Consider the following 10630-nt stretch of genomic DNA (forward strand, 5'->3'; position numbering starts at 1 on the left):
GGAGAGATAGGCACGTTTTATCACATATGGTGGGAATGTCCAAAGATACAAGTATTCTGGAGAGAAGTGGTACACCAAATTAGAAAGATTACGGAAATTGATATAATCTGGACCCTGGAACCTGCCTTTTACATAATACAGAAATAACAGTAAATAAATATAAAGAATCAGGAGCATGGTACTTTTTAAATGCAGCCAAGGGATTGATTCCAAAGTTCTGGCGTCAAGTAGAAGCCCCAACAAAACAAGATTGGATAGATAGAGTGGACTATATTGTAAGATTAGAGAAAATGTTTTATACCCAGGAAGATGGTATGGGGATATACCATGCGAAATGGAAAAAATGGGAAGAGTTTAGATCAAGGGTGAGTGGATGAGAATAAGGCCTCTCTTTTTCCTGCCCCCCTGTGGTGAGAGCACGACTTAGAGCCTCTTTCTCTCTTGCCAAAGAGTGGTAGTCGAAGGGTGGGGTGGGAGGGTAGGGAGGGGGGTGACTTTGGGTTTTACTAATGGGGGGGTTGGGAGAAATAAGGAAAATATGGGAAATGAACGTACAAGTTAGATATTGTTGTTATATGAATGTAAAGAATTTATAGTGTAGATTTTAAATTTCCTAATATTTTGAAAATCAATAAATATTCAAATTAAAAAAAAAAACTAGATGGACAAACCCCAAGAAGATACAACATGCAAATGTGATCTGTTTCATCTACCGATCATGATGTAATGCATCATTTAGGACCAACCAGTACCTTGATGTATATGCTGCCAGAGATGGAAAGAAAGAAGTCCAATCCAATAGTCTATTTTATAATTCCTTGGCTTCCAAGAATCCATCCATAATTATCCACATCAGAGCGTCTATCAGTAAAATATTGCATTGTCACTGAGAGGTCAGAAGAGGGGCGGTCCTTTCCCCCCCATGGAGGGCTCATTCACACATGTTACAGATAAGCTTAATTATATAAATTACCATCAAAGGGGCACCAAGCCTGTCTTTTCCAATCCCTGAGACCATGTAGACTAAACTAATCTAAATTATAAGATTGCCGCCACACTGGAAATGACATCATCGCGCACATGCGTGATGGCGTCACGACACAAACGTGTGGTGACGTAATGGTGAACGTGGTTCGGTGAATGTTCCGGCGTTGCAGCCAAATGCCATTCCACAACCATCCTAAGCTCCACCTAGAAGGCAATTCTTGCCGCCAAAAATATCACTCACAAGCATAAAAATAACACAGGTTCATCAAAAAACCTTTCCATCCAACCAGCATCTCCCTCCACCAAAGCCCGCTGGGGCGGGTATGTGAGGTGAGAGGATCAACATCTTACCCTGGCCACTACGCCATCACTTCCAGTGCGCCGTTTGGCGTCACTTCCAGCTGCATCCCCTTGGACAATTTTTTTTTGTGCTACTACAAATCATTGTTTTTTCAGGGTTATGTTTTATTTTACATGGAGAGGGGTCTGGCTGGATTTGGCCAGGTGTACCTTTCTCCTTTCAGGAGCATTGTATGCTGGAGGGTCAAGGAAGAATTCCTTTTTCTTGGGAGAAGGACCAGAAATACACCCAGTGCACCTTTTTTGTACTCACAAGCACTTTTTTGTGCAAAGCATTTATAAAGCTTTCAGCAAACTTTGAGCAATTTTATTGAAGCCTATAATGAAAACTTCAGTTCCAGTGTGGGGGTGTTCAAAATAAATCTTAATTGGGACCTTGTCATTTTAAACAAGCCACTAGCAAGATTCAAGTAGTTCAACAGTACAGACAAATGGCAACCACCCCAACCTATAACTGACTTGTGCAGCAAGGAGCACATGGAAGGGCGACGCAGGTCAAAAAACAACAAACAAAAATTCCCAGCTCACTTACCAGCCAGCCTGCAACAAACTGAATTGTCCTGTCTAAAGGAAGTTCAAGTAGTGATGATGCCTAATGAAGCCTACTAGCAGCTTGTTTAAAGTAATATTCAACCCTCACATTAAGATCTGGGTTTAAAGGCTAAACACACCTTTTGGCCTTTTGGAAAAAAATATAAATTTACAGATATTTGATATATATATATATATTGCAAATCGATCTGCAAAGCATTATAACAACATTCACTGGATAGCTGGAGGAAGTGTCAATGGACTACGAGTGCGATGATCACTGCATTTGTCATTTGTATTCCACTGAGAACTACAAGTCTGTCTGCCATGGAGGGGACTTGTAGTTTACCTAATCACAGATCTCAAGATTCAAAAGTGACAGATGATGCAGGGCAGAAGAACCCCTACATTCTATCAGGGTGATAGAGGAGGGTGTTTTTGGGGGTGGGGTAGGTGTCCGCTTTGTACCATGTTACCCAGTACACCCTAAATACAGGGGTAACATGCAACGTGCTGTAAAGTGGGTGGAGTTAATCTTTAATCTTCCCTATCTGGAGCTGAATAATGCTAACAAAGCTAAATTGCACTTTTTTTTGTCAAATCTTGCCATTCAATCTGCTGCTATACAAAGTGAAGCCATGTGTACAAGGCCTAACTGCCCTGCATTTAAAAAATAAATACATAAATAAAAAAATAAATAATAATAATTAAAAAAATATATATATCAGTTTAGTAGGATAATAGCTCTTTGAACCAAATTCATAATTTACAACAATAAAAAAGTTAAGAAAAACAAAGTTGTAGAAAAGTTTCTCAGTTCCAATTAGTTATACACCAGGAGATTAGAAGTTTAGTGAAGTTTTAACTACAGATGAATGTGATGTAATAGTTTTATCCCGGAAGGTTTCTCTTTGTTTCATGTTCTTAGCAATGAGCATATTATTACGTTAAGTAAAGGCTGATGTAATGGTTTTGTCTTGGGAGGTTTCTCTTTGTTCTCAGCTCTGAGCAGACTATAAATACAGCCTTGTCTTTGTGTCTGACTTGTAGGAAGATTTATATCCTACCTATTGCTGTGCAGGTAGAAGATGTCACATTTATAATATCATATACTCACTATGTGTCTGAGTATTGGGTCGTATTCTCTTTGTTGGGTTGTCAGTCATTTCATGTTTGCAGTATAAATTTCCCTCTCTGATGTACAACGGGGAGAGACGGAGGATACAATTTCTTTACTACTAGAAGATGTGACCACTTATTGGTAGACACCCCATTGTAGTAAATAAAATCAGTGCTGACAATGTGATGATTGTCAACAAGTAGATATTTCTAAGTAATTAAGAGATCTCATCACATGTGTAGCTCAAGCTGGCCATACACTAGTAGAATTTCTTTTAAAATCCTTCATTTTAAGACTTTCTTATCATTAGAGGGGTGACATTGATGTTCATTTTCAGCTGCAGAGATGGGAAAAATCTGAAGGATCAGGATGGAAATTGTTTCTTGAATGAACAAATTTCTAACAATGTATGTGGCTTTTTTCTTTCATTCCAAAAACTATTGTTAAAAGAAAACTCAAATTTGAACGCCATTTGTAATTGAATGTACTACAAATGTTTGTTCAAGAATCTACTAGTATATGGCCAGCTTTAGACCTCATTCACACAGGATATATGAATGTGTGCTCTGCTTGAGGGCTGCCTTTACCCCGCACTTGGATTCAAATCCCTGTGCTGACAGTCCAGTTGCTGTCATTTGGGAGCATGAATATAGCTGCTGCTCCCAATGTGACATTATTATTTGTGTTTTTATGTTTTCTTTCAAAATACCATAAATGAGAGTATATTACAGCGCGTATTTAGGTGTCCTTGAACAGCTGCAGTATTTGCACTTATTAATTATGGGTGAAACGTTTGTATTATTTTTTTTTATTAATCATATCAGTTTTTTGTAGAAAAAATAATTTTAATTTTAAGAGGAACATTGTTTGCATACTGCTTGTACTGCGTACATGCCTTCACTAAGAGTTCAGTCATAGGATATATTGAAAATATTTTTTACATTTTGCTACTTTTTTTTGTAGAATACTTTTCTCTGCGTATTGTACATGTTGTTCAATATTTAGCTTAGGGCTTTACAGAAAATGTAAAATGTATCTAAACCCCGGGGCAAAAATGTATTATATTGCAGCCCATCAATCTTAAATGTGGTGGCTGCATTAGTTTACATTCTTTTTTTTTTGTTTATTTTCACTTGATGACCCTGCCAGTAACACACTACCTGTCCAAAGGTGACAACACTGTCTCACCACACTGTATCTTTGGAGGAGCAGCCCACATGGAAATATATTTTTAAATTATGCTTCCCAAATATATTGACATATATTTGCTTTAAGTGAGGTGATTGTAGCCGTATTATATTTGACATATATTTTAAATACTACAATTTTGGCCGTATTCAATATATTTCAAAATATATTTTAAAAAAATATATATATATATACAGGTGAAACTCGAAAAATTAGAATATCGTGCAAAAGTTAATTTATTTCAGTGCAGCAACTTAAAAGGTGAAACTAATATATGAGATAGACTCATTACATGCAAAGCAAGATAGTTCAAGCCGTGATTTGTCATCATTGTGATGATTATGGCTTACAGCTCATGAAAACCCCAAATCCACAATCTCAGAAAATGAGAATATTCCATGCAATCAATAAAACAAGGATTGTACATAGAACAATATCGGACCTCTGAAAAGTAGAAGCATGCATATGTACTCAGTACTTGGTTTGGGCCCCTTTTGCAGCAATTACTGCCTCAATGCGGCGTGGCATGGAAGCTATCAGCCTGTGGCACTGCTGAGGTGTTATGGAAGACCAGGATGCTTCAATAGCGGCCTTCAGCTCTTCTGCATTGTTCGGTCTCATGCCTCTCATCTTTCTCTTGGCAATGCCCCATAGATTCTTTATGGGGTTCAGGTCAGGCGAGTTTGCTGGCCAATCAAGCACAGTAATCTCACGGTCATTGAACCAGGTTTTGGTGCTTTTGGCAGTGTGGGCGGTGCTAAGTCCTGCTGGAAAATGAAGTCAACATCCCCATAAAGCTCGTCTGTGGAAGGAAGCATGAAGTGCTCCAAAATCTCCTGGTAGGGGGCTGCGTTGACCCTGGACTTAATGAAGCACAGTGGACCAACACCAGCAGATGACATGGCTCCCCAAATCAACACAGACTGTGGAAACTTCACACTGGACTTCAAGCATCTTGCAGTGTGTGCCTCTCCATTCTTCCTCCATACTCGGGGTCCTTGGGCCTCTCCATTCTTCCTCCATACTCGGGGTCCTTGGGCCTCTCCATTCTTCCTCCATACTCAGGGTCCTTGGGCCTCTCCATTCTTCCTCCGTACTCGGGGTCCTTGGGCCTCTCCATTCTTCCTCCATACTCGGGGTCCTTGGGCCTCTCCATTCTTCCTCTGTACTCGGGGTCCTTGGGCCTCTCCATTCTTCCTCCATACTCGGGATCCTTGGGTCTCTCCATTCTTCCTCCATACTCGGGGTCCTTGGTTAAATGAGATGCAAAAGTTGCCCTCATCAAAAAAGAGGACTTTGGACCACTGAGCAACAGACCAAGTCTGTTTTTCTTTAGCCCAGGAAAGATGCTTCTGACGTTGCAACTCCTGCCTCACTGGCCTGCCTCGCCGCTGGCTATCCCCGCTTCAGTCGATCCTGAATACGGCTGCCAGACTCATTCACCTTTCCAACCGCTCCGTTTCCGCCACCCCCCTCTGCCAATCCCTCCACTGGCTTCCGATTGCGCAACGGATCAAATTCAAAATCCTAACACTGACGTACAAAGCTGTCCACCATACTGCCCCGAACTACATCTCTGACCTAATATCCAAGTACCGCCCAGCACGCACACTCCGCTCCTCACAAGACCTCCTTCTCTCTAGTTCCCTGGTCTCCTCCTCCCATGCCTGCCTCCAGGACTTCTCCAGGGTGTCACCCATCCTCTGGAACTCCCTGCCCCAACCCATCAGATTATCACCTACTCTCCTCTCCTTTAGGTGCACCCTGAAAACCCATCTCTTCAGGGAAGCCTATCCCACCCCCTGCTAACTTGCCGACCTCCTCCACTCTTCCTACCACTCCATCCCCCACAGCTATCTCCTCCTGTACCACTATCCCCTCCCTCCTAGATTGTAAGCTCCAAGGAGCAGGGCCCTCAATCCCCTCATGTTTTGCATTGTATTGATATTGTTCTGTCACATGTTCTGTCCCCCTTTGTAATGTACAGCGCTGAGCGAACTATTGGCGCTTTATAAATACTGTATAATAATATATATTTATAAATATATTGTATGTTGAAATGCAATTTTTATATTACAAAATATATGAAAAATATTTTTAAAAATACATTTTCAAATATACTGTATGTCTTTAAACATACATTTAATCTACATTTTCGGAATGCATTTAAAAATATATGTTAAGATTAGTTTTAATATGTTAAAACAAATCTGAAGAATATATTTTTTAAAAATATATTTTTAAAAATATTTTCATATATTTTGTAATATACAAAAAATGCATACAGTATATATATATATAATAAATTATATATTTTTAAAAAAAAATATATATATATATATATATATATAAAATATAATTTGAAATATATATCAATATATTTGGAAAACATAATTTAAAAATATATTTAAATATATATTTTTCTTCCATGTGGGAGTGTTCTGTAGTTCAGAAAGAACTCGGGCAGGGCTGATAACAAGGTTTGAGATTTCAGTGAAGCATTGTTAGCCCACAACAGATGTTAGGGTGTCAATGGATTAACATTACATTCATTATCATGTGCTGTAAATGATACAACTGACACCACAAGGTGTCATTTCCCAGTAGCACAGATATGTAAAGGGATCCTATACAGAGAGAAATACCTAGGCTTCCATTGCTGACCTCCTTTTGAAAGGAGGGTTTATTTACTAAGCTCCATTCACACCTATGCAGTTTGCTTTTTTTCCGTTTTCCAATGCTTTATGCAGTTTGTTTTGCGTTTTTCTACACATATTTTTTATGTGTTTTTTTACACAGTTTTAACAAGTTTTGCATCTTGTTCAGCTCTTTTTTTTTTTTAGTGGAAATTTTTTTTTTACTGGTCAGAATAAAAATGCAAAACACGGCAAAAATGCGGAAAAAATACATTACCATGCATTTCAGCAGATTCTCCATCAGGGGCGAACTGACCATTTGGAAACTCGGACACTGCCCGGGGGCCCGGGGTCAGTAGGGGGCCCCATGAGATGCCCCTGGTACCTTTTTCATAGGCTTTTTTGAGTTTGGGCAAGGACACAGGGGCCTCATGTTCCCTATTGCCTGGGGGCCCTATGAGTTTTCAGTCCGCCCCTGTTCTCCATTGAACTCTATTGTAGCAAAAACACTACTTTTTGCTTTTAAAAAAGTCCCTGACCCTTTCCAAAAATACAGCAGCTCAAAAAAGCATAGAGGTGAGCATGAAACCATGTTAAATGGACTGTAGTGTGTTTCTGAAAAAAGCACTAAAAAATGCATTGGTGTGAACGGAGCCTAAGACTGGCCGTACACTATACAATTTTCTGTCCAATTTCTGCCCAATTTCCTTTAGATTTTCCTTCAACTATGTAGTGCAAGGGCCCACCTAATTGGATACAATTGAAAGTGTTGTTAGGTTTGACCTCCTAATATATGGTTTTTGGGGTAAATCGAAAGCAAAATTCTCAAGACAATTGTAGAATGTATGGCCAGCGTTAAGCTGGAGGGTGCAAAATCCGACTCACTTCTGCATAGAAACCAATCAGCTTCCAGGTTTTATTGCCAAAGATTAATTGAACAAGCTGAAGTTAGAAGCTGATTGCTTTCTATGCAGAAGTGAGCCGGATTTTGCACCCTCCAGCTTTAGTACAGAAACCCCTCTCTGCCCGGCTGCCATGCTCTCCCAACGGTCTGGCATTAAAAAGTATGTTGTTCAGGAATTCTGGCAAGTCAGAGACAGCCGGGCAACCAGCATTTTCAGAAGGGAAGACAGCATTAATACTGTATGTATGTTTCTCAGTACAGTTCCCTTTAACTCCGAAGGCACAATGACTGATATGTGATTATACATATGTGTATGAAAACTCAAAAGGAACAGAAATTCTTTTTTTTTAATTACCAATTTGTCTTTAATTCGGTTAATTTCTGGGTAAAGAATGTTTTTTCGCCATACATGTTAGTCTGGATACATAAGACATTTTTTGTATTTTAGTTATTTATGACATACGTGTTTACCAACAAAAAAACATGATCTTAGGATGTTAGGAAATTGTTGGTACACACACATATATATACATATATATTTTTTCAGTTTAGAAAAACAAACATGCCATACTTACCTGCTGTGTGTAGTGGTTTTGGACAGAGCAGCCCAGATCCTACTCTTCTCGGGTCCCCCTGCCAGTGCTCCTGGCTCCTCCTTCCTGTTGGGTGCCCCCATAGCAAGCAGCTTGCTATGGTGGCACCCGAGCAGGCTCACTCACAAGCCATTGCTCCGTGTGTCCATTCACACACGAAGCCTCAGCTTGGCCCATCCCCTCTGTCTCTTCATTGGCTCACAGGTTGTGATTGACAGCAGTGGGAGCCAATGGCTCCCACTGCTGTCTCAGCCAATGAGGCGACAGAGACCCAGGATGGCCTAGGCTCTCGTGCACATCACTGGATCACAATGGGGCTCACGTAAGTATTAGGGGGGGCTGGGGGGACTGTTGCACAGAGAAGGTTTTTTATCTCCAGGAATAGAATGAATGACGGTAATAAACTTAGAGCCTTTACAAACACTTTAACTGCTGCTTTGTGAAAAAATACATATACATTTTTTCAGTTTAAAAAACAAACATGCCATACTTACCTGTTGTGTGTAGTGGTTTTGAACAGAGCAGCCCAGATCCTCCTCTTCTCAGGTCCCCCAGCCAGTGCTCCTGGCTCCTCCTTCCTGTTGGGTGCCACCATAGCAAGCAGCTTGCTATGGTGGTACCCGAGCAGCCGCACTTCAAAGCCACTGCTCCGTGTGTCCATTCACACATGGAGCCTCAGCTTGGCCCGTCTCCTCAGTCTCCTCATTGGCTCACAGATTGTGATTGAGAGCAGTGAGAGCCAATGGCTCCCACTGCTGTGTCAGCCAATGAGGCGACAAAGACCCAGGATGGACTAGGCTCTCGTGCACATCACTGGATTGCAATGGGGCTCAGGTAAGTATTAGAGGGGGCTGGGGGGACTGTTGCACAGAGAAGGTTTTTTACCATCAGGCATCGAATGTATGACGGTAAAAAACTTAGAGCCTTTACAAACACTTTAACTGCTGCTTTGTTAAAAAAATACATTTTGTTTTTGTGTAGCTCACATCCTATGGAAAACACAACATCTCCTCTAGATGTGCACATTTTGCCATTTTTCTTGAAAACTGACCACAAATTGTTCATCTTTAGCACTGTCTACTTTTTCTTCATCTATATAATTGGAATTCTGGTGAACATAGTTATCATCGCAGTGATATGTTTGGACCGCCATTTGCACACCCCGATGTATTTATTTCTCTGGAACTTGTCTGTGGTGGATATGTGTTATACAACTGTCACCATTCCAAAACTCCTCTACATCTTACTATCTGGAAATAATACAATGCCATTTACACAATGCCTTACCCAGATGTATTTTATGTTAATAGCGGCCAGTGCTGAGGACATCATTCTGTTTATAATGGCGTATGACCGATATGTCGCAATTTGTCACCCTTTACACTATCATCAGATGCTTAGTAAGAAAATCTGTATATTACTAATGATGGTGATCTGGATTGGTGGAAGCTTAAATTCATCTTTGTTAACAAGTTCAGTCCTAAACATAATTTTCTGCTCCTCAGTTACCATTCACCAGTTCTTCTGTGATGCTAAAGCTCTCATCAACATTGCCTGCGGTGGTACTGAAATGTTTTATATCATCTTCTATGCAGAGTGTTTAGTATTTGGGTTCTGTCCAGTTATGTGCAGCTTGCTGTCCTATGTACAGATTATCAGGGTCATACAACGTATTACATCTAAGGATGGCAGAAGTAAAGTCTTCTCCACCTGTTCATCCCACCTCGCTGTTCTGGCCATCTACTATGGATCCAGTGTATCTGTATACATGACACCACCATCAGACCGCTATGCCATACTTGAACAGATCTTAACCATGTTCTACACCACAGTGGTCCCCATGTTGAACCCTCTCATATACAGTCTACGAAACAAAGAAATAAAGAGTTATTTGTGGAAACTTGTGTCATAATACTCACAAGTACTGATGAGGTTTGGGTTTGCCACTATCATGGACATTCTTCAAATTCTGCATTGTCAACCTTAAAGAACCTGACGGACTTACATGGCGTTTACCAAACCAAATTCTTTGTAACCATAATGCACTGCCTGGGCTTTGAACTTAGGTCAGTGGGCTTGGAATAGGCAATAAAGGGCTTTTGGATAACCAGCCTCCTCACTATAAAAAGGTCATTTCACAATATCCATAATGATAATTTTCTTTGACGTTGATGGGGAAAGCATGGGGAGTATTGCTCATAAAGTGCGTTTGGAGAGATTATTGTAGAACTAGGAGGTATAGCAGGTCTGTTAAAGAGTAAACCTTTACTGAATGTGCTACAGGTAGTAAAATGCTGTGTGTTTTGGAGAT

The 10630-nt window shown here is 40.3% G+C and overlaps 1 protein-coding gene across 1 annotated transcript; it reads left to right on the top strand.

Annotated features, from left to right (window-relative positions):
• The first annotated feature begins 9310 nt into the window (after positions 1–9310).
• Positions 9311–10426, top strand: LOC149443219 (olfactory receptor 1M1-like). Its single transcript, XM_089655741.1, has one exon. The coding sequence runs from the start codon at positions 9311–9313 to the stop codon at positions 10229–10231; it is 921 nt and encodes a 306-aa protein (XP_089511867.1). The 3' UTR covers positions 10232–10426.
• Positions 10427–10630: the final 204 nt, after the last annotated feature.

This window comes from Staurois parvus, unplaced genomic scaffold, assembly GCF_062004578.1.
Source record: "Staurois parvus isolate SC_StPar_1 unplaced genomic scaffold, SC_StPar_1.0 ptg000867l, whole genome shotgun sequence".
In the NCBI taxonomy this organism is placed as follows: domain Eukaryota; kingdom Metazoa; phylum Chordata; class Amphibia; order Anura; family Ranidae; genus Staurois; species Staurois parvus.

Coding starts and splice junctions, on each gene's coding strand:
- LOC149443219 (XM_089655741.1), top strand. CDS start 9,311: ATGGAAAACACAACATCTCCTCTAGATGTGCACATTTTGCCATTTTTC.